Source organism: Parasteatoda tepidariorum, chromosome 4 (genome assembly GCF_043381705.1).
Source record: "Parasteatoda tepidariorum isolate YZ-2023 chromosome 4, CAS_Ptep_4.0, whole genome shotgun sequence".
Lineage (NCBI taxonomy): Eukaryota > Metazoa > Arthropoda > Arachnida > Araneae > Theridiidae > Parasteatoda > Parasteatoda tepidariorum.
This window is the reverse complement of record NC_092207.1, coordinates 94,643,894-94,669,896: the sequence shown is the minus strand read 5'-3', so window position 1 is coordinate 94,669,896 and position 26,003 is coordinate 94,643,894. Positions and strand designations below refer to the sequence as shown.

The 26,003-nt window shown below is 30.9% G+C and overlaps 1 protein-coding gene across 1 annotated transcript in view; it reads right to left on the bottom strand.

Annotated features, from left to right (window-relative positions):
* LOC107437653 (delta-sarcoglycan) overlaps nt 1-26,003 on the bottom strand; it is a 101,320-nt gene that overhangs the window by 5,309 nt on the left and 70,008 nt on the right. The window contains exons 3-7 of the mRNA XM_016049731.3: nt 24,602-24,703; nt 18,623-18,710; nt 18,402-18,521; nt 12,746-12,818; nt 5,368-5,491 (exon numbers count right to left, since the gene is read on the bottom strand). Coding sequence (XP_015905217.1) covers nt 5,368-5,491; nt 12,746-12,818; nt 18,402-18,521; nt 18,623-18,710; nt 24,602-24,703 — 507 coding nt within the window. The remainder of the gene's footprint in view (nt 1-5,367; nt 5,492-12,745; nt 12,819-18,401; nt 18,522-18,622; nt 18,711-24,601; nt 24,704-26,003) is intronic.

Below are 26,003 nucleotides of genomic sequence, written 5' to 3'. Positions count from 1 at the left end.
ATACGATTCGAAACTATTTTAGTGCATTTTTACTCAATTTTGAGAACTCCTTTTTTTACATAGTAAGGTTCTGATTTGATGATCATTACAAAACGATTGTTTAAAACACCATAAAGAAATTCACCAACTATCGCTATGAATTTATCAAAACTACTTGAAAAATTACTATAGAATTGCTCATGTCTAATAGAGTAACTGACAAATATTCACTGCTATAAAAAAATTTCAAATAACATTAAAATCAAAGCAATTTTTTACTCGAACGCGATGCATGGTTTTCTTGCAAAAACACAATCAGAAATTTTACACAATAAAGCCACTAATGGATATTTGTTTTTTTCTTTTAAAGTTTTACAAAACACAGTACATTTCTAAACTTTAATGAATATTTTATATTTCAAAAAGAAGTGATTCAGTAAAATTTTATCTACACAATCTTGAAAATTATTACTTTAAAACTAATAATGACTGAGCTACATCTACCCTCTTGCAGACACACGTAGATAAAAATTATAGTCGAACATACCGCTCTATCAATCAATGTCGAGAGCTATATTGAGTCTTATGGGATGGCTGCAACGGTAAAATTATAGAGTAATCACCTTAACGTAAAATTATGGTGTAATTACGATAAAGCATGGATTTACTCATTACTTCTTTACTGCCTTGAAGTATATAAAAATGGAGAGTTACTTTTACTTCAAAAACGCAGGAAATAGTGAAATGTGATTAATAGATCAAATCTAGACTAAGTGCCGTGGATACACTGGAAAACCCAGGTTATGCCAACAAAAGAGAAATTTAATGATATCTTCTTTTTTTAGAAATGAAAAATTGATCGAAATTCATTTTTACTTTTAAACACTAGTTAAAATGTCGTGATAGGACATTTTGAAAAGCAGTGATATTATTTTCAAAAGATATGCATAAAACTTTTCATTTTGCAATGAAATGTCAAAATTGAATGATTAATTTGTTTTTAATTCAGGTATTTTAAGTCTGCCTGAACATAATTTGTTTATTAAAAAAGTACATACCATTTAAGCATGGGCATTTCATTTTAGATTACAGTTATTCTCCTGTTAACAGTAAAAGGGATGGCCCATTTCCCTGGGAAGTAAATTAATATTAACCTTTACTACGGTTTTTATTGTTAAATAGGGCTGCGAGCAATATTATTCTGATTATCCACATTTTTCCGAAGGGCCAATTTTACACAAATATTCTAAGCATTATTTCCAGATACGTACTTTACAAGTTTTCGGATATTCCATTAGATTACAGCAAAACACATAATAGTATCTAATTTTTATGTAGAAATTAGATAGTTTTTACCTTAAGCACTCCTTGAAAATGTGGTTTATGATTTTTCGCCAAGTAATGTCAATAATTATCGATATTTTTAATTTTATTAGAAAATTATTTGTTAAAGTGAGGTTATTTTAAGATCAGATAATATCAGATAATCAGATAATTGGTACAAAATATTCACAGTGATAAACTTAAAAATAACCGTTAGGAAAAATTCGGTAGGATTACGTCATTTTCTTCTTCACAAAATACAAAATGCTAGTTAGTTTTGTTGACGAACACAAATTTGTTGTGATGGAGGAGTCATGAGCTCCCCAGGGTTTTCAAAACTGTGAACTAATGTGTTTTATTTCTTTTATAAGTAATATTGCACAGCAGACCTATTTTCGAGTTTACTATTATCAATGTAACGATTATCAATGTTCTCTGTAACCTTGTAACTTTGAAACCAAACCAGAAGACAAGGGAGCTCCTGGATCAAGCATTGAGACAAACTAGTCTTCGCCGAGGACTTTTTGATAGAGCATTTACGCTACATGAACTACAAAAACTTTTCATGACTTAAGTCAAAGGATTCTCACCTATGGTCCATCTATCAATGAGAATATTTTACTTCAGCATTGTGGCCGGTAACAGAGTTCGTAGTAGTAGTAGTATTGCTTTATTTACGCCGCACTTGACTAGTCCTTTGGTTTATTGACGACGGTCTGGAAAACATGCCTGAACGTGATCCGAGGACATGGAATCACGATTTTGATCTCCTATAGAGATAAAGCTTGTCGCTTTGAAAGTCAAACGACATTCGTGTTGAGTCGAATTTTCCAAATTAGAAAAATTTAACGAGCCCCAATATTAACTCGTATCGACTATTCGATATAGACCAGAAAATGCTAGAATTCGAACCTGCGGTACCTCAATGGTAGCCGAAAGAAATATATTTTATTTTGTAACCGCGTCGAACAACTGACCCAAATTTGAGTTTACCATTATCAATGTTTAACTCCGTAGCCTTACAATTTTGAACCCATCCCAAAAGACAAAGAAACTCTTGAATCAGGCAGTGTTGAATCAAGCAAACTTCGTGGAGAACGTTTTGATTGAACTAACCTGCATTTGCTTTACATGGATAGGAAAGTCACAATGGCAGGGGTATTCTAACTCATGAACCGCCTACCAGTGTGAATATTTTACGCTGACACTGCGATCGGCTGGGAGCTGAATTCGAATCAAGCAGCCATCAATGATATTTCTTCAAATCCACTTCTTTTTATCTTATGACTGTCTCCGACTTTTCGGTCATTAGTCTACGAGCAGCCCAGAGAAGCAAAGGACAATAAAATAAATCTAAAGTTACTTCCTGGATAAAAAAGTGTCCGAATGTAATAAAATACAAAAATCTTTCCATCATGAATTTCAAAATTTTTATGAAACTAAAAATCTGGAATTGGAAAATTTACTTTTTTCTTCTAAAAAATTGCTATATCCTATTGCTATATAAATATTTTCAATCAATAAAAATTATGTGATTTGCAAATCTATTTTGTGTGCTTCATTTATTTAAAACTAAAAACAAAAGACAGTTTTGAATATTTTTATGTCACCCCTTTGTCTACTCTCTGGAGATTTCGAATAGAATAACTTATCGGAGATGAAATCAGAAAACTAATTCACTAAACTAATTACTTCCACTCCAACATTGCAAAGAATCGAAATCCATTCTGATATTGGAAATTAAACGGAAACTGATTGTACATTTCCAATATATCATGTTAAATCCGTAACAAGAACAACACAAAAGCAAGGCAATTCCAATATATAGTTAAAATTAGCAAACAAATGGACTTGTTAAGCCGAAAACCGATAATGATTTCAATTCGCGAAATCTTTTGGAACACATAGAGTGTTTAGAATTTAGAAAATAAAGATTTTGATTTTTCTCAACAAAAATAAAATATTATTAAGTCTGTTCCTTAACACTAAATTAGAGAAAATTTTAATATTCATATTTTCTAAAAGACAAGTGTTAAAAGTTTCTTTTAATAATTTTCAAAACTTACTAGAATTTCTTAAAATAGGTGTAACTGTCATTTTTTACAAATACCGTTCGTTTAATACATTTACATTTAATTAATTTTTCTTTAAATTGAAAAAATATTAAATTTTTTGACAAATGATTTCGTAAATGTGTAACGAATTTTTGTAAGCTCTTTCAAGTTTTAAATCTCGAACTTTCAGTTTTAATAAATGCATTACAAAAATTACTTTGAGTTTCAAATTCTTTTTAAGTTAATGAACAATGCACAATATAAAAGCAAACTTTTACATGTTGCTCTCAGAAATACTAGTTTTGGAAATTTTAACTTGAAGAAGAACAACTATAAGAAATATTAGCTCTAAGTCTTTTCGAATCTATCTTTCTCATTCATAGAGACCGAATCAAATCATATTAGAAGAAATAATAAAAATATTACAAAAAATAAATAGAGAAAGGTGACATTATCTGCCCTCTCAATTATCATTGCCTGGTAAAATTGTTTTTGGTTTCTGCTCAAAGTATCCCCAAATGTAGGTTGTAGTTTGAATTTTAAAAATAAATAGAAATATTGAACCACAGAAATATTGCGCTTTGACAATCTGTTGTTGGAGTCCTGGTGGCTCAGAGGATAGAGCGCTTGTCTCCTAATCAGGTGAACCGGGTTCGAATCCCATCCATTGCTGGTCGATACGAATTCCGCATTTGGATCGCTCCGACCACAATGCTGACGTAAAATATGCTCAGTGGTAGATGGATCATGTATATCCACTTGCCGCTACCTGCGGAAAGTTTTCATGGTTTTCTTCTCCATGTAACGCAAATGCGGGCTACTTCCATCAAAAAGTTCTCCACGAAGTCAAATTTCTCCCAATCTTCTCTTTTGTTCAAAATTACAAGGCTACGAAGTTGAACATTGGTAGTCTTAAACCCGAAATTCTCTCGGCTGTTCAAAATAAAATCTGTTGTTGGGGGTAATTATATGCGGTACATTAACAGCGTCAAAGTCGTACGCGAAAACTACTATAACCGTTCCATTTCTGGAGTTCTTATAAACTTCAAACGTTTGATTAGAATTTCGGTTTTGAAAACACTGCATTTCATCACGATAATGCTGCGTAAAATAGCCAGCTCCTGTGCAGCTCTTCTTTTGTCGGCATTGCCCATAAGTACGATATTTCCTGAGCGAGTTTATTCCCTTTGAGGTAAGGAGACAATATAAAATGAACATGTCGTAAAAGCGATATTATTCGGTTCTGTTACAGGGTGTTTTAACCAGTGTATCACTACTAAAGCTTCAATACATAAAATAAAAATTATAATTAATAAATTAATAAACTTAGAGTTTTTGAGACATTATAAGATTGAGCAAGATTTAGTTTAATTCGACATTTTGCTAGATATTAGCAATAGTACAGAATAAAGGGTAACGATTTATATCGAATTATACGAATATTTAATTTTTATTTAATTAATGTATATTAAAACACAATATGAAGCATTATTACCTTATTTTAACTATCAATTCAACGCTTTTAAATTATCTAACTGAGAGTTAGATACCAGGAACTCTCATTGAAATGACTAAAGAGATAACTTGAATTTTAAAAAGAAAGAGAAAAAACCATTTATAAATTTTATAACCAATCAATACTGTAAACAATTTAATAAAAATTATCTGCTCAACTCTCTCCTCTTTTTTAAATTTCATACAGCAAATACGACAAAACAAATAAAAAAAATCTAATAGATATCTTGATTCGTCGTTACTCAATATTGTGACTTAATGCTTTAAACAATAATTTGAATATTAAAGTGAAACCTTTTGATTCAGTTATTTAGAATTATCTATTCATCTTACTTATCTGACCTTAGTTATTATGGTTGAAAAATCGCAGTATATAACGTAACAGTGTGTTATGATTCGCAATTATTTACATGAGATGCAATTATTTTCAGAGTTCTATAGATGAGCTTTGAAGTCAAAATATCATTTTGAGAAAGATCTTTGAAGTGATACTTACACTGCCTTCTTTTGATTCTAATTTGAAGTCTTTAAGGCAAGTAGCGCTGATATCCCCTGCCCGAGATTCAATGCCTACACCTTCTGGAGCAAGAACTCTCAATTTTCTTGTAGGTGATTCTAACCTGTTAAAATAGAAATAACTTGCTTTAAATCAGAATGCAATACATTGACCAGAATGTTCAAAGTAAAATGAACGTAATGAGCACAAATGAACAGATTTATAAAGCAAGACACTTCGTTTAATAAATATTATGTAGAAGTAAAAGTAGAATATTGTTACACAGATCAAACTAGCTTTTTTTGCACTCGGTTAGAAATTTCTCGGAAAAAATGGTTAAATAGCAATTTATTTAATTGTTGTTTTACCATATTCAAGCGAAATAGTCAAGTTACCATAAATAAGATGTTATTCAAACTGTTAACTGTCAGAAAAATCGTTTGTTAACTTTCACCTAATGCAGTTAAACAAACAGAATTTTTTCGTACCTGCATACCCACCTAATGAACCACTTAGTACCCTGCAGCTAAGCTCATATTAGAGCTGAGAGGGCCCAGCTGCATGACCAATAGAACGGGGGTTCGAGTCCTAGAATTGACACCACAATATTCCCTACATTCCCTTCAACAGAAAAAAAGTTTCCAGTGTCCAGCTCTCCCCAAATTGTGATATTGCACTATTAGAATACGGTAATCTCATTCACGCATAGATAGCAGTCCCAAAAAGCTGCTCAGCACAAAAAAGTCTAGTAAGTTTCTTATACGATTTAAAAACCATGCTAGTTGCAAATGGTAAAGAAACCGTATAGTTCTGTATTCGGTTTCTTAACCATCTTAGTTGTAAAAGGTTTCAAAACCGTATAGGTAATAAATGTTCTTTACCGGAAAATTTACAGTTAATTGGAGGAACAGACTATTGCCGGTTATTTTACTGTAATTTTATGATGAAAATTCTAACAGTGCATGTCCAGTCTAAGTTAGATGAGTCAATAGCAAATTGTAAGCAATGCTTATAGTTTTAAGTGATGTGATGTTATTGGTATAATTTTCTCAAAGATTTTGAAATTATCATCATTTAGATAAATTGTGATAAAAAAAAAATTAATCAAAGGAGAGTATCTGGATAATATTTCCAAAGTCTTGAATGTCCTGGGGGTGGAGGGGATCATTATTTTACTAAACTATCAGAAAGTATAATGAGATGTCTTCAGTCGATGACAAAAGGAGATCTGGCAGACTATGGTCTGGTCGAGAAAAGAAATAGGGAAAGGGTCAAGGAAAAGATTCGGTGAAACGGACAATGATCAACAAGAAATCTAGCCCGAGAGTTTAAAATATTGAGAGGATTAATGTTACATATTCAAAGGACAGTGGGTAAAAAGTTTATAGAAAAACCGAAATTCAAAGATTTTCAGAATCTGTTAAGATGAAAAAGAAGCAGAGGGGTGAAGAAATTCTTGCATGGCATGCTATGGACGAGTGTGACTTTTAAGACGAGAAACTATTGTTTTTACTGAAAAGTCTTAACTCCCAAAATAATGAAATGTTTTCAATTTCTATTAAGGGAATGCCAGCATTATGCTCCGCGTTATCAAAATGTGATTGTTTGGGGGAAGGCTATTTCAAAAAGAAGTGAACTCCCGTTTGTTTTCATTGAAAAGGTGTAAAAATCAATGCCCAATATTAAGAAACTGTGGTTTTGGAAAACAATTACTGCCAAGTAGAGATAAAGTGGAATAATTTCGCTTACAGCAAGATAGTGCTCCTTCCCACACGGTATGTGTAGTTCCAGTAAGCATTCAGTTGACTTTTTTTCAAAGAATGAATGGCCTCCCAGCTTTCCCGATCAGAACTTGCTTGCTTTTTTTGATAAGTGCTCTAAATAATTAAAAAATCCCCAATCTGAGCGAATGAGCCGTGGTGGCTTAGGAGATAGAGCTTTCGCCTCCCAACGAGGTGATCTGGGTACTATCCCAGCGATAGTTGGTGGATTCGAATTCCAAACTCGGCGAGCACCGACTACAGTACTGACGTAAAATATCCTCAGTGGTAGACGGATTACGGGTTAGAGTCTCCTTGCCAACAGGCTGACAGTGGGAGGTATTCGGGGTTTTCCTCTTAATGTAACGTAAATACGGCTTAGTTTAATCAAAAAATCCTCCACGAAGGCAAATTTCGCTCAATACTTGATCCAGGAGTGCCTTTGTCTTCTGGATTGGGTTCAAAATTACAAGGCTGCGGTGTTGAACATTAATAGTCATAAACTCAAAAATTGGGTCTGCTATTCAACGACGGTTATAAAATATAAAATAAAATAAAATCTGAGCTAATTCAAAAATGTAATTTTAAAGATATGGCAAATAATTCCGATGGAAGCCGTGTGATAGATTTGAAAAGAGACTTTAGCTTGTTAAAAAAGTAAAGGGCGAAATTATTCAGAAGCATTTATTGTTAAATCACTAAGTGATTGCTACTTTAATTTAATTCAAAAGTTTTGGGTAATTTATTTTGTATTATTGCACTAAAAATGTAAAAGCGTATTAGACCTTATTGCACACTGTATATACGTATATCTTTTATTATTTCAAATAAAATTTTCTGAAACATTTATCATTATTGGCTTAAAATGAACTGAACATTATTTGAGATATGCATTGACATATTATGTAGAAATGAATATTTTGCACTATCTCCAAATTCCATCTGTCTCAACTATAACTATATATTGAAATAAATTATATTTAATAATTGTTTATAAATCTTCGTAACACCCTAACATCAATTGAAGGAATATGAAATATTTAACCATATAAATGAAATGTGTTCAGATGGCTCATAATTCAAATTAACTAAATTATAACTATCTCAACTTTTATTGAAATAAATCATATTCAATAATTGCTTATAAGGTCTGACTATTAAATGAATATATTCAAAGCTATAAAAGTAAGTAATGGGTTGCAGACATTATCAAACATTTAAAATTGCTCTTTCGAAGCGTATTGAATAGCTATTGTTGCCTCAAAAGCAAGTAAAAGACATTCCGTTTTAGTTCAGCAGACATTTATTTAGCTTGGAAATGATATTTAACTTCCCCGCGTTACAAGCGATAAACGGAATGGATTAGATTTATTACGATTAATTTTATTGTGAATTTCGGATAGCTGGGAGTTGATAACTACTCTTAAAACCTATTGATTGAAGAGACTTGTAAAAATTTCTGCAAGAACTGAATGTTTCAATGGAAAAATTGCTTTGACAAAAAGCATTTTAACTATTATAATGAACATTAGTCGGAGTTTTCGTAAACATTTCTACGAAGTGTTTTAATAATCAAGTTTATTAGTCAATATAAATGAATGTCTATGTGTCTCTGTTTGTTTGTCTTTTACGACTTAAATAACCGTCCGACAGAGAATGATGAAATTTAACATACTGATAGTTCGAAGAACGGAGAAGGTCACTGTCCACATTCGAACATTCTACTACAAACAGTTAGAGTGGAATGAGACAAAACTGAATCTAAATTTTCTAACTGGTTAAGCGTTAGCCATTGTTTTAATTTTAATTATAGACAATTCTATTTTTTTCAAATATTTTAAAGATAACATCAATAATATTTCCTTGATTATAGCTATATTTTATTAAAAAATGTCTATTGCACGTACTTTCATATTCAACTAGTTTTTATTCTATTGCCATATTATTATTATTGACGCCAACGATGCTTTGGTAATATAGGTAGGTATAAATTGAAATAAAAAAAGCTATGAACTAAAAAGCGAAATTTATCGATAAAGGTATTTTTTCTTATACAAAAGTAGGCGACCTTTGTGCTAAAATACAAACTAAGGTAAACAACGTTAAAGAGCACAAAAATATTATTAAAAGCTGACAGCTGTTTCGGATGCTCAAAGGGCAACCTTCATCAGTGCAACAGAAAGGACTTATGAACTGATGAACTTTTCTGTTGCACTGATGAAGGTTGCCCTTTGAGCATCCGAAACAGCTGTCAGCTTCTAATAATATTTTTGTGCCCTTTAACATTGTTTACCTTAGTTTGTAAGGTATTTTTTCGTTTAGAGAAAATTTTACTTATAAAGATACAAATCAAGTATCCACACTAAACAATCAAGGTGACAAAAGAATCTAGAACTGATCAAATTTTGTAAAATAAAAAAACAACAATATTTCCTAAAAGTTCGAAGACAGTTACTCATTTAAATTGAGATAATTTAAATCTCAACTAATCGTCAGATTAATCGAAGCTTAATGAAAATAAAACGATAAGCTTTCATTGATAGACCACTAGTGGGGGCGTTAACGTCCGGTACAGGTACGCAATTGGCCATACGAATTGAAACTGAGTCGGATGACAAAAAAGCCATCACACAATCACAAAAATTCGAGATTTAACTGCAAAAAGCATGCAGTGCAAGTCCTTATGGTACAAAATGCACCATATTTTCATTACCGATGTTTATGTAAAGTACTGTTGCCCGGTATTCCTTACAATTGTTGCTTTTGCATAATTTAAGGTCCATTACCCTGTATGCTGCTCTTGCCCGGTATTCTTTATATCATTGGTTAAGGTAAAGTAAAATTGAACAGTATGCATTTGTCCGGTGTACGTGTCTTTTCTTAGTAATTTCTAAACAGACAATTTTTCTAATATGAAAGATGTAAAATTTGTAATTATCTGCAGACCATAAAAATCTATCCTAAAAATTAGAAAAAATTAATGAATATATGTAATAATAAAAAATAAGAAGTAATGCAAATAATGACAAACTTTGCATTGATTTACGTTTTAAAATGCATTTAGCTATCATAAAGGTAATATTTTATTTTTGATTTCCCAAATTTTGAAATCGAAAACAAGCTGTTCTTGTTGTTTTAGCTGTTTTTATTTCAAGAAGAAGGCCAGTATGTATCTAATACCTTCTTTCATCTTTAAATGGTATAGAGCAGTTCATTTCTAAGGGGATGCCGTTTGAAGTTGAAGGACTAAAGTTGCACGCTTTTGTCATTGGATTTTTACAGAATATCATATTAATTTTGTCTCATATTAATATTAAGAGCATATAATTTCAATTTCGAGACAATTAAAGCTATGCGATAAGTTTAATCGAAAGCAGTTTCAGCAGTTTTAATCGAAAAAACGTGCTAAATTCTAAAGTACATTGTTTGATCGGTATTGATTGTATGATTCATAAAAATGTCTAAAATATGTGTTTATCCACTTCAAGATTTTTCAGAATTTGTTCTTTAGTTTTCAAAAACGTGGCATTCGAAAAAAATTTGTTTAACTAAAATATTGAAAATCTTTATCAGGTATATATTTGTAAAATATTTTACAAATTTCAGAATCAAGTGCAGATGCAAATAATGAAAGGGTAAACATAAAGTCAGTGCATCATTGCACACTTTAAACTTAAGTGATAATTCAGCAGCATCAAAAAATGTGTTTAAACTGAATCGAAAATAACTGTATTCACTTTTAAAAGGCAGATAATTTAAATGGTGTGTATAATGTTACAAAATATACCCTAACTGTGACTTTTGAAGCCAAACAAAACATTACAATCATGAATCACAACCTAACGTATTTATCTCTCGCTGCAACACAAGGTCACGTGATGAATCATAATTATATGTTATTGCATTGAGTCTGTAGATGGCACGGTCCAATGCAATAACAATTTCATTCGTGACATATTCACACGCAAATATAGCCGTAATAACGGTTCGTGGATATTATCGAAAGTTATGTATGAACGGCAATATACGTTTCATGACACATGTCATTCAATTACAGCTGACGGCTGACACAGCTTGCAGAGGTCAATAGTGCTTCCATTTCCCTTATTGTCAGCATTAATGTCAACTATTAGATAACGTTTAGCTTTTCTATAGAATATGAATGCATTGATTCATTTCCACAGTGTCTTTATTCAGAACCCTTATTGAAATTAAAATAATGTAAGGCTTCGAAAACTACGTTCTTGAAGTAAATGAGAAAAAATAATTCAATCTGTGTCACACTTAAATGAAAAAAAGCTACGCTTATCACTTTTAAAAGACGTGTGGGGTTTGCGATAATTTTCGGCTGTAATAAATGGCAAGAAAGTGATGAATATTACTTTTTTCCCTTGAATTGAGGAAGGAAAGTAAATATATTTTCTCTTTTTTAATCCACTTGAAAAACTTAGTTTTTAAAATTGCATTTCGTCATTTCCTTCTTTTTAATTACTTGAATATATGAATGTTTCTGTCACTATATGCTCGAGATTTCAATATTGGTCGAGTTAGTTCACGGGAAATCAAACTTTCAGTGAAAGACTTCCTTAAACCTGATTATACCAGAAACTATTCAGCCGATTTTGTTTAAAGTTTGTACTTCGTCAGTAATAAGCATTAAAGTTCTATTTTTTATTGAATTATTTTTTACATAAAAAAATGTTTCTGATAGTTCTAGAGATATAGAGAAATACACGAAAAATAAGAATTACATTTAGGGTTCTAAATTTTCCGACTGCTCTCCTGCCTTAACTATAGCCTCAAAATACTTCAGTCAAAAATAGTCATCAAATAGGAGTCAAAAATGCTAATTCGTCGAAAAAGATAATTTTATTCGGAGATAGTAAGCTTATTCGTCCGATTTCGTAACTTAACAGATCACGTGCACTGGTTATTAAGTATATCTAAGGTTATCTCGAACCATTAAGCTTCAGTCTCAGTACGTGAAAATCCGATCATCAGATCACAGGTTATTTCGGGTGTAATTTAGTGTATTTGCGCACTGTAAAGCTGGAATTATTAGGAGTTTAAAGAGAAAAAATTTTTCCTCCCGAAAAATTTCCCCTTAGGTTTTATTAAGTACACGTAATCGAAAACGAAATATACGCGAAATGCACTAATTATAATACAAGTTATACTTCGCTTTGTTAAACTGCACGTTGTTGTAAAACTAGACTCGGAACAGTTTAGTTTTTTTCTCCTTTTTTTTGGATTTTTAAACTTAAACTTACTAGTTTGAGGATAAAAACTTTGAACGATCGATATTGTGAATTTAAAAATATAGGGTAGTACCCTATATTTAGCCCCTTGGAAAGCCCATGTGCTTTCCAAGCCCTAAATTTGTAGTGGGAATTAGTTTCCAGTTACAAACTTTGCAATTATTTGAATCAAAATTGCAATTATTATCGCACTCAAAGTAGAAAAAAATTAATTAAAATCACACTCATGCAAGGAAAAAAAATCTAATTCTAATATTTTGATGCTAAACCATTTTCATAGTAGATAAAATTTTTGTTAATGTAAAACAAAGTGAACTAAGGGTGTAAAAATGTTCAACAAATCTAAGTTCAAAAACTTACTTTAATTGTCTGGATGGCTCCGATTTAACTAGTGGAGTTTGTATAGAACCATCGAAAATAACACCGCCGTCTCCTAAAAGGGAATAGACAGAAAAAATAATCATTTACCGAAACAGTAACTCATTTGACTTAAAAGTACGTGAATTTCTACTGCAATATTATAAAAATAGCATTGACATCTAAATCCAACAGTACTTAAACATATTTTTACTTGAAATACACTGTAAAAAATATCGTTTTTTTTCGGAATTTCACCGTATATTTATTGTTTAAAGCTGTTTTGTTGACTAAACGGTTTTTCTCTGTTTTTCAGTCTTATCACAAATGGATAAAAACCGTCATTTGAAATTCTAGTTTTTGACATGCAGTTTTCCGTTTCGTATTCTAACTTTACCTTAACTATACCAATAAATTTACGAATATTTTCTATACTTGATTTTTTAAGGCAATGATTTTATAGTTTCGAACATCGTATAAATAAAACTGTGATTTTACTTTCTGCTAAATTGATACAATACTGAAGCGAAACTCTTACTATCACAATTTTTCATAATAAAACACTTAAGCCGAAGTGACTTATGGCACACAGCGCACAGCTCCCAATGAAGTGACCCAGGTTCGAATCAAAGCGATGACTGATCGATACAAATTCTGCTATCAGAAAATATTAACAACTGATGCGAGAACAGATTTACTTCATAACTTTCATAGAAAAAAACTTTTTTTCCTTTTGCATTTGGTTAAAGTCTGTTGAGACAGCAGAGACTTCTTGTTTTTGTAATAGAAACGTGTTTCGTCTCTGTAATATATATATATATAGGGAGAGGGAGAGAGAGAGAGATAAAACAGTCTAAATTACGAATTTCTTTCGTAATTTTTACAGAAAAAACCTGTTCTTGTATGGTTAAAATCATTGTAGCAACTGATTAACTTTGTAAGGTTTACGGATTTGCACAAACTCATGGGCAGATATACCATAAATTTTACGGGATTATTTTTACAGTATACTAACAATTCTCATAAATTAATTAAAAAATATTACACAGAAATTTAAATATTATTATACTTTATTAATTTAAATATTATAATACATTCGAAAAGAATTCATTGATAACACAGGCCTGCGATGAAAAAAATACAAGAAGTCTAATAGCTGAACTTAATGTATTTTTTGGTGCTGAAATGGAAAATAATAATGAAAAATGTCCATCACGTCACGTTTTTTAGAAAAATTCAATTTTTATGAACATTTACCATAAAAAAATTTTCATTTTTGAATTTCTTCCCTTTTTGATGAACCAACATTCTACTTTGGTCAAATCTACAAAAGTACCCCTCTATCACTACTTCCTGTCACCGTCCCTCTCTTTGTAACAATCTCTCTCTACAAATAGGGTAGCGAGAGTCCTCATCTAGGTTCGCTGATCTCTCAGAAACACTAGCAAGCGTTATAGGGAGTCATTTTAAAGTTTGCTTTTTTCTTTGCGTTTCGTGAAACATGGCTTTGAGTTCAAGACATTGTGAAAATTTTCCAAGTGACTTTTGTTATACATGCGGCGAATATAGTGCTGTTAAAAATCGCATGAGGAGCAATTCAGACTATGTAAGATAACATTATCTCGCTTACTTTGACACGAAACTCTTGGATCAGGACAAATCTTGGGCACCTCATAAAGTTTGTGTGCAATGTCTCAATGATCTACGCTTATGGCATCAAGGAAAGAAGACTTCTTTACGATTTGGAATTCCTATGACGTGGAGGGAGCCCCAAAACCACTTTGATTTTTGTTTTTGTTCCTGCCATGTTCGTGGGTATAACCGGAAAAATCAAAGACTAATATCTTATCCAGGTAGTATTCCATCGGCTATACGCCCCCCGTTCCTCGTGAACCTGATGTGCCTGTACCTTTGCCTTCGACTGAATTACCAATCATCTCTTCAGAGTCTTCAGACTCGGAACATCCAGAAGTTCAAGGCTCCGATATCGAATATAAACCATCTCCAGCCGGTTTACCTCAGCCCTCCTCTCAGATTGAGCTTAATGATCTGACTAGAGATCCTGGCCTTTCGAAAGAGGCAACTGGATTGTTAGGCTCCAGACTGAATGAAAAAAACTTATTGGCCAAAGGAACATCTTTTTATTGAAACAGGAAACGTGAAAAGTAATTTATTAAGTACTTTGATGAGGAGGAGAACTTGGTCTATTGTTCTGATGCTCCTGGAATGATGAGAAATTTAATGCCATCTACAATAAAGATAAGTGGAGGCTGCTGTTTATAGATTCATCTAAAAGAAGCCTCAAAGCTGTTCTTCTTCATCATGGGAGCCAGTATGCATCAGTACCAGTTGAACACTCAGTATATTTAAAAGAATGCTACGAAAACCTGGCTCTCGATCGGAACAAAAGAAAATATATCGGCCACAATTGGACCATTTGCGGTGATTTGAAAGTTATCTCCATGCTTCTTGGTCAACAAGGGGGATTTGTAAAGTACCCATATTTCATTTGTAAGTGGGTCAGCCGTGACAAGATCCAACCTCCGAAAAGACATAATCTTGACCCAGGCACCAAGAACGTTATTCGAAACGGGTCAGTTGATCCGAAAAAAGTATTGTTATCTCCGCTACATGTAAAATTAGGTGTAATGAAGCAGTTTGTCAAGGCTGTTCTAATAGATGGCAATTGTTTCAAATACCTGTGCAAAATGTTTCCATGTTTATCCCAAGCTAAGTTGAAAGATGGGATATTTGTTGGTCCAGATATTCGCAAACTCATGAAGGATAAAGAATTTGAGACTAACAGAAACGTAAAAAGAAGCTTGGGTTGCTTTCAAAGATGTCGTCAGTAAATTTCTGGGTAATTACAAGGATCCTGATTATAAGGAAATTGTAATGAAAATGCTGGACAAATTTAAAACGTTGGATAGCTCCATGAGTGTGAAAATGCATTTCCTTCACTCACATGTGGACTTTTTTCCTGAAAATTTAGGAGCAGTCAGCGAAGAACAAAGGGAATGGCTCCATCAAGATATCAGAGATATGTAGCTTAAATATCAAGGAAGATGGGACAAGAACATGTTCGCTGACTACTGTTGGATGATAGCTCGGGATAAACCTGAGATTAAGCACTAAAGAAGATCATCAAAAATAAGTTTCAGAGAATAACGAGTATATACTTAAATAGAAACTTTTCTCCTTTGTTTTTTTCTTGTTTTGTTTTTTGTTTGTTTTGTTTTTTGTTTCAAACTTTTATATACACATACACAGTATTTGTTATTCTTGGTTAATCGTCAATTTTATGTAAGTTATCTCAATAAAAACAAATTAAAAGAGTATGTTGGTGATTTTCTTCTAGAAACTGATGTAAAAAGTTTGAACACAAGGAACTTATAGTTTTTATCTCGAACAGAGGTGACTTCTGCGGCCTGGTTACAATATTTTTTATTCATTTTAACCTATAAAAAATTAGCTGATAGCTCAAACATCAATTTTCTTTCCCAAGATTATATTTTACATAGATCAAAATGAATGAAGAGAACAGTTACCGGATAGTACATGCAAAATTGTTTGAGAGAATTCCTTTCCAAATAGGATTTTAGTAAAAACATTAATATCGATTTTATAAAAAATCCTGATGTGATTGGTAAAATTGAAGGTCATTTTCGAAATCAGCACATGAAATAACATATAAATCAATAAAAAGTTCTCCTGTATTTTTCAAAAAGTTCAATTTCGCAGGCTTGTGTAATTTTAAGTTTATCAAAAATCAAGAGAAATATTTTTCAAACAGTGAAGTTTTAGTATTTCCTTGATTTAAAAAGTTCCTTTAATTAATCATCTTTGAGTCCTTTTGGTTCAAAAATTTCCTTGATTTTGTTTTTGATAATTTTATCCTTATTGTTGAATCCTTCATAAGGTATAGTTTTGTATTTCTACATTTTAAACTAAATATACTTCTAAGCCTAACCACTACTGTACTAATGGTGCCTAAATTACACTGAAAAGAGAATTTTCCAAGATATTTAAAGATTTTTTTTTTCTCTGCCTTAATTTGATTGCTAGGTAACATAGTTAAAATTTCGTATCGACGGGAAAATCAAAGAATTTCATCAAACTCTTCTTAGCCGCTTAGAGAGCAGAAAAATTTGATACATTTTTCTCAGAATGGTGGATTATTTAATAAAATTTTTTTTAAACACTACAATGTTCCATAAATGCTATTTAATCGCTCACTTTCATAACGCATTGATGAATGAGCAACCAAAGTATATTTCTGACTAACGTTTGTTGCAATGATCGTAGTTTTACGTAATAGGAACAAATCTTGACGATTTCAAAGATTGATGTCAAAAATTTCCATTAACTAATGTTAGCCATCAAATAAGTTATTAAATAAGACAAAAAACGTACACTTTCTCTGATTAAACATAACTTTTTTTAAACAGATTTGGATACTTAGCCAGCAAAATATAAGTGGCAGCCTCAATCTGGAAAATATGGTCCCAATCTTCGAATCAAAACAGCAATTGAACATTCGGGTTCCATAAAACTGAAAGCAAAATCTTTGGAGTATTTTACTATATTTTTGAACTGTTTAAGCAAATAAATAATTCGTCCCACAAAATTATAATAATAGCAATCCCGTGTGAGTAAAGAGGTTCTCCTCTTTTAATTACGTTCGAAAAATTTTGAATTAGAAGATATGCATCGATTACATGCACTGATTTTTTTTTATATCAAAATGCAAACAAAATCTGTTGAATAGTTCACGAGTTTAAAAACTTCAACAACAAAAAACGAATTCAAAATTTCATTTCTTAAGAAATATTTGGACAACAGAGGTAAAAAATGCGCATATCTGTCAATCCAAAAAAATTTTAACCGTAACTATATTAAAAATACAAAATAATAAAATTTTTTATATAAAGGAGTCTTATGATTGTAAAACGTTTTTTATTCGCCTTCGTTTCCGAGTTGGGACAAAAATCAATTCACTTTAAGGGGTATAAATTTTCGACTACTTTCTTCTCTGAACAATTTATATCAGTATTTTTCCCAATTCTTTGATGTTCAAAAATCCAAATTTGTTGTAAAAAAGGTTTAGAAAAGATACATTTTTGTATCTGGTTTCGTCATTTATATCCCTAGCTTCGTTAATTTATTAATTGAAATCAATCTTTTAAACCATTGAGATTGGAGCTAAGTGAGTGAAAATCAAAGTATTAAAATAAAATTCTTCCGAGAAAAAAAAATTTCCTTTGCTTACTGTACAATTACGAGAAATGAACAAAATAAATATATAATTGCTGATTTAAAAAATATATATAGCTGCAACATTTATAACGACAGTTAAAGAAAGAAAGAAAATAGCCGAAATTAGTTTTCCTTATCTCCGAATTCTGAGCATCGCCGCATAATTATAAGCTCTTTCATAAACCTGTTTGAAATACTTATGCGTCATGATAATAAGAATCTATTCACACCAACATTATTAAGTGAAAATCTTAGTTTAGAAATTTTGCCCTTTTTAAAAAATCCTGTTTCTCTAATGTTGAATGCCTACACTTCATTTCATTTTATGATGGAAAAATATATAAATCTATCTCTGACATTAATTACTAAGTATTGTCTCTAATTATGTCTTAAAATTATTTACCTGAAACTCGAAGTCTATTCGCTGCCATGATGACTTCGTCTTCATTAATTTTTAAAAGAACATCTCCATTTGGCTTCTTAACTATAAATTGTGAAGTATAAACATCTAATCTTCCATCACCTGCAAGAATTGAAATAAGTAGATTGCAAGTAATTCAAATGTATGTACACATAATATTTTATAAAGTTTTAATGAACTAGTTAAACGAAATAGAATTGTACCTAAATTTAGTTTACTTGTAACTATTCCTTTCGAATTTCTTGTATTGATTGTGATATTTCTAGAAGATTCAAACCACAATGGTTGATCCTAAAATAGAAGAGGAATTCTTTTATATAAACTTATGAATAAAAACTAAGAGGACAATACTTTGAAACTTTAATCTATAGTTAAAGTTTATACAGTATTTTAACCCTTGATTTTATTAATATAGTTATACGTAAAACAGTGATAAACACATGAATTTTGGCTCTGAGTTATAATTGATAGCTTACTCATGGTTGTTTTTATTAAAATAACTATTTGCAAACAAACATTTCATGCAATCAATGTCTATCACCACCAAACATTTCTACTGTGATATGATGATAGGATGTATAAAGGAATGAGAATTATTTTTTTCAGAATGAGACTTCCACTGTAAGCACAAAGCTGCAATTACAGTTTCAGCCCTGTAGCTAATCAGAAAAAGATAGAAGATTTAAATAGCAATAAACTTTACTTAGCGATGGGATCATGGGATGAACAAAGAGACGCCAAACACACATATTTTTTAAGGATCCTAAAACATCAAGACTGCAGGCCAACTTCTACTTAAATCAATTTTTAACCGGCCACGGCGCATTTGTCATCCATCAATCAAGATTTTTTAGAAAATCCTCAATTTGTACTTATTGTGACTCTCATCAAGATACAATACACTTGATTTGCCACTGTCAAAGATTTCATGCACAGCGTGGCACGGAATTCCAGAACGAAACAGAACATCAACCATTCTCAAATTTGACCTGCAGAAGAATTATCAAAGAAATCATCAAAACTACACTTGAGGACATGTTAAATCCACCAGATTCAATTAACAATGTAACCTAGCTGTCACTCCACCGTGTCAACACATTCTTTCAACTCATCTTACAATATATGTTTTAGTCAGACTCTCTGGTTATCCATGTCTTTTGAACCTTTTAGTATTTTAAACTATTTGTGATTCTCATATTTTGCTTCAATTTATCATATTTATTTTCTGATACTTAATTTTGGAGTTAAAATGAATATTAACTTCTGTGCTTTAGGTTAAAGTTACGCTAATTAGGTTCGGTGCTTTTTGTTAAAGGTGTTTTACTAAGCCTTTGTATTTTTGTTTTAAATTTTAGCGATGAATTCCCTTTTCAGCAACTAGAAAATGATTGAAACTTGCTCCTAATAATATTCTAAGTCACGCTAATAATATTTCGATGTAACGTTAAAATGGAACAAAATATCTCATAGAGACTTGTCAGTCCCTGTCATATGACTTTCCATTTATGATTACTAATTGGCATCATTCGATTTTTCGGCTTTTAACATCACCTATCGAACTATTTAGTGATTGATATTTTGTTCAAGGGAGCCATTTTATGATCAAACTTCGTTCTTCGATTTTCAGCTTTCTATCTCAATCTAATTTTAAATTAATTCAAGATTTTTTGAATTTAATTATAGTTTTTTAATTAATCATTAACATTCTAATTATAAAATAAAGTACTGAATGTTTATTCTTAATTAAAATTTTATAATAATTATATCTTTTCATGGGACATTAAAGTCTTTACGAGTTTTATGTTCCTGCAATGAATATTTTACAAACTCTTTTGAGAATAGTTTTGACTTACTTTCTGTTCATTTATTAGAATACATTTGTAATATATTTATTAGAATGCACATTACATGTATACGCATTTATTCGAATATTTATGCATTATTTGCTGTCTTTATTTCATTACAGTACTGTTTTTTTCAGGCTTAATTTTAATTTTTTACAGATATGTAAAAATGAAGCTCGATGCATATAAATGATGTATACATATGAGGCTTAACAGCTGGATTTAACAGTTGAAAAAAGAGAAATTGTTTGGGCTGAAATTCCATACATGAGATTCTGATGCATCTGAATACAAAATATGCAAAACCATAAAACTATGAATCCAAAAATACTGCATTTGAGAAAATTAATAAAACATTTAAATAATTTCATTCTAAATGTAGTTTGCATTTTGATATTTTTGAATGATATTTATGTATAAAAATTATATATTTTATTACTCTTCATGTTTTTATGATATAATTGTTGCTCTCAAAGTATCATAAATTATGTACTAAATCCTGACGAAACTTTAAAGTCCGAAATTAAAAATTTTATGGAAAAGTTAGAAAATAATATTGAATATTAAAAAAATCTTTGTTAAAATGTAAAATAGCCATTAAACATTTTTACATATTTTTTATATTTTGTTTTATAATTTGGTCAATAAAGGTTAAAAATTTGAGTGCTCTAGCTAATCTTTAAGTGTTCGTAATTTTAATTAACAATAAATTATCTCCGATTATAACATCACAATAAATTCTGCTTGTAGAGGTCTGCAAATGATTGGAATGTGCATTGTTATCCAGTACTGAGCTTTAGTTAAAATGTTGGTGCTCTAACTTGTTGAAAAAAAGCCAACACTTCGTCAGCAAGATTCTAACATTACAGACACGTAAGCAAGATAATGGAAACAAAGTAAAATTTACAAACAATACTTGTTTTTTTGTAATTAATTGCGAATCAAAAAGAAATTAAAACCCAGTTCGGTATCAAATGAACGTAAATATAAGCAAAAACATTCAGCGTTTTAGTCCTCTTGAAACTTATAATTTTGTAAGCAGCTAACAAGAATACCAGCAATCAAAGTTCTTTATGTAATTACGGTCACAATTTATCTTATGATCTTAAATTTAAATAATACAACCAATTACTTTTTTTTAGTTCTTGATCTCGTTTTTTTTCATTTAAATTATTTCTTGATTTATCATTTATATAATTTCCGACTTTATTTTTCATAAGCAGTTAAAAAATAAGTTAAGTACAGAATACTCTGCTTATAAAAAATTTCATAATATTAAAAATTGCAATAATCATTCACATTTTTTATTGGAAATTCCCTTGATCCATCGAAATAAATGACCAAATTCATAGAATAGTGAAGGAGTACTGTGAACTAAAAACAATACAAAAGTAAAAATATTTTGAACCAAAAAGATAACAAGATTGTGTTAACAGCGTACATTTTAGCACCCCTTTTTGTGACGATTTTATAACTGAACAGAAACGTTGTTTTAATAAAACAATACCTTTCTTAACAAACAGAAAATGACCATTATTTGAGTACGATAACCTTATTTTTGTTTTGCTTATTTTCAAAAATAACAACCGATGTTCTGAGAGAAGACATATAAAAATGTCACAAAGTAAAAGAAAAATAACTCATAAAACGTGTACAATAACGTGTTTTTACTCTTTTTTCCCCCTCGGTGAAAATTTTTCTTTTTTTTTCAGTTGCTTCTTCGAACAATTCAACTTTTCCCAAGACTTGAAATGTTGCCAAATTGAGAGGAGTAATTATATTTTTTTCTTGCATTCTTCAATGTTTTTATACGGAGACCAAAAGGAATTTTGTCACGCTGTGTTCCTAGGAAATAATAAAAAAAATGGGGCTTTAGAAATGTTTGTATAGAACATTTTACCCAGTTGGTATTTAAAGAATTTTTCTTCTCTCTTATAATTTAATGAACAGGGAAAACGTTGTAAGAAAAAAAGAGTTAAAACATCGGTTAATATGTAAACAGCTCGCCTTTTTTCTCGTTAATTTTGTGTTTTCAACTTGTTTCGCTTTTGTATTTTTTTCACACCACTAGCAATTAAAATCGTAATGTTTGAAGGAATTATTTTTAAAAGCGCTCAATAAAATGCTTTAATTCTTATATTTCTTGCTTTATGACTTGTATCATTACTTTTGCAATTATTTTCAATAAAGTATGCTATCTTTTCAATTAAAATTAATTTAAATAGCGCAAAAAATAGAATGTCTTTTTTGCTATTTATAAAGCATTTGATTTTTTTAGTAGAAAAATAACGATTTCATTTTTTTTTGTTTGTTAAATCTTCCTGATGAAGTTAATTTAAATATCGTGAATCTGATAACGTCAAGAAATATATTGTATGTAGTTTAGTAACATCTGAAATCTTGTATTTTTTTTAAAAATGAAACATTAGTGATAATTTTTATTTTTGATTTCTTTAAAATTAATTTAAATGAATGCTTTATATATACGTATAAATATAATATCCTAGTCAGTAAGAAAATCAGGTCAGCTTTGAAACAAATATGTCTGAAAACTGTAGTATCAGCGAGACTGTTTAACTTATACCGTAAATTGTACGAAAAAATGGTTAAGATTGGCCATTTGCCATCATGTACTTAACGTACATCATGTACTTTGAGCCACCAAAGAGTTTTACGTCCCTGCTTCTCAGATAACAAAGGTTTATGTCCACTCTCAACCACCAAAGGCTTAGACTTCCTTGTCGTATGCCTGTCCTCAACTACCAAAGCTTTTTCTGTCCCTGATATATGTCTGCTCTCAGGCACCTAAGATTTTCCAGTCCTTATTGTATGTCTGCTCTCAGCCACCAGAAGTTGTTACATGTCTGGAATATGTATACTTTCGTTCAGGTTTATGCATCTCTGTCGTATGTCAGCTTTCAGCCACTAATGGTTTCAACGTTCCTGTGATATGTTTTCTCTCAGCCACTGCAGCAAGGAATAATACTGATTTTTTAGTAGTCAAAACTACTATAAGACGACTTTCGCTTAAGTCGATGACCATTGGAGATATATGAAATTCAAAATAATACTTCACAACTCGAATTTTGGCTCAATAGCATTTTCTAATTAAACTAGTATTTATTTTTTCCTTATCCTGCATTATATGCTCGTCCAACAAAAATTAATTTCATTTGGAATGTATATTATACGAAAACCTTGGGAAAATTTTATATTTTAAATTGCCTATATATTATATTATATATATAGTATATATATATAATATTTATTGTATCGTTTATATTATATTTATACTTTTTATACCATAACTTGTGAACATCATTAATGCTCAACGTCGATTGGAGATCTTCCTTGATATTAGGCAGCTACGTTTGTATAAAGTTCGGACTTTTGCTATTTGACGTTGTGTCCTATTGCCTTTTCTTCCCTTTATTTCTTTAAATCCATTATGGGCCTTGACTTTTTGCAATGTTGTTCGAAACTTTCATGTTTACCTGTCATAACAGTCTTCCTGGTATGCTCAACCACTTACCAGGAAGGCCAGGATGTTTCTGTTGGTCAGATTTCGTCTCTCCTCCAGCCTGTCCAGCTAGGGGGGGGTGTTCTCCTAGTACGTAGCTCTCGGGATGAACAACACACACAAACACAGCACCGTGATAAGGTAGGAACATGTGTTATATTAATGTCATTCTTAGTTATTAATAACTAAGTAACGTACCAAAATGATTTTTTTTTACCGAGCAAAAATTATTGAGTTATTTGAAAATTTTCTATTATGTTTCAATCGCTAGAGAGATTTAGATTTGAATTGAATTTTAATGGAAACCATATTGGAATTTTTTTTTTCAGTATGCACAATCTGATTGTGATTGTTTGCTGCGTTTATCGGCGTATTAATTTGCGTTTCTCAGCCGCTTTCTTCTCCTGATTTCAACCTTTGTGAATTATTTTCATCGAGCTATATTAAGCACACATTTTACACATGTGACCCCAAAATTATCTCTGAGAACCATCGTTCCTTAAATGAGTTTTACCTATTATAGAGAGTCACATCACAGCGATCTATAGCAAGCATATTAAGCATTCCATATTATTGTCTGGAGATTTTAAAAATTTGCATAAAATTTTTTTTAAGCAGTAGAGTTTGTAATTTCAATTTTCATTTCTTATAGCTCGATAATTAATGAATTGATGACTCATTATTTACGAGATCAAGACTCTTTTCCATCCCCTTAGATAAAATATTCAGGCAATTTTACAAGAAATACTGGAATTCAATGTATAAAAGAAATCTGCATTTTTTCTTTCAAAAGATTACAAAAGAAAGTTAAGATTTACCTGCCTAGATTGTATTTGTGAAGCGTAGAGCGATTTGAGGAATATTGATTGACCTTCTACCCTTATACCATCTTTTCGAATTTTTAAATTTCCCATACCATCCTGTGGAGAAAAAACAAATAAGATAAAAGAGCACAATTTCAATAATTATGAGCAATCAACAAAATTCACAAAATTATCATTACACTATACGATTGCTATTAGTACATAGGATTATTTTTTTTTATTCATTATTATTTCAGAAACTTTTTTTTTTTAAAAAAAAACATATTTTTTATTTGTTTTTAAATGCATGAAATTGCAATCCAAATAAACATACAGAAGAAGAATCAATTTTTGATCACAATGTTTTAGGTGGACTAGAATGACAATCTTCACCATGTAAGCAAATCATCAACTGCTAATCGTTCTTAGAAAACATGTGTAGTGGGCAGTTTCAAAATAATTTCAATCTAAATGCTGATCTTTCAGCCTGTTATTGGTTTCAATTTTGTGTTCTTTGATCTGTAGTTTTTTTATTATTAATATAGCACTAATTATACTAATTGGTCAATGTTTTTAGAAACAGCCATGAAATTCCCAATGATAGATATAATCTTAGATAATTGTTAATTAGTTAAGACTTTTTTAATTTTTTTTCGTGAAACCTTTTTAAATTAAATCAATGAACTCAGAGAGGCATTAAAATATCAAAATGGGAATGATATACTTTTCATTCTAAAATAACGGTGGACTAATTAGCAGCAGTTTACAATTCCAATGTCATCATAACCATAAACCATGAAGTTAATGATTAAAATCTGCTATTTTTTTATCTTTACGGATTTCAAACCGTTTACAACTGGTACAGTTAAAAAACAATGACTACAAAGAAATACATTTTTGCAACCATTTACAACCAACATGGTTTCAAGATCGCAAAAATGAAATTAAAGTAAATAATTCCGTTAAAATATGTAAAGCTTTACGCTAGGTAAAGGGAAAAAGAATTAGGTTGTGATCGAGTTATTTTTTATCAAGTGAACCATTGAATGTGTCTTAATTAGTTTACTAGTAGTACCATCTATTGAGGTAAATGTGAAAGATATGACTTTTTTGTGTTAAACTGCTCCTCTGTGGTGCTGTCATCTATGCATGACTGAATAGTTTCGTATTTCAACAGTCCAGAGTCATCATTTAAGGGGTGTAGGAAACTGGAAACTCCTTATTTGTTGCAGGAATTAAGGAAGTATTGTGGCATCAAGGCTGGGATATGAACTCTCGTTCAGTCGACCATGAGATTGATACATTAGCTCTCTCGGTTAAAGTATGCACCCAGTTGCACGAAACTGCATGGCTTAATAAGGTGTTCATCACACACTTATTTCTATAAAAATATTCGACATCAGCAGCTGTGTTGTGT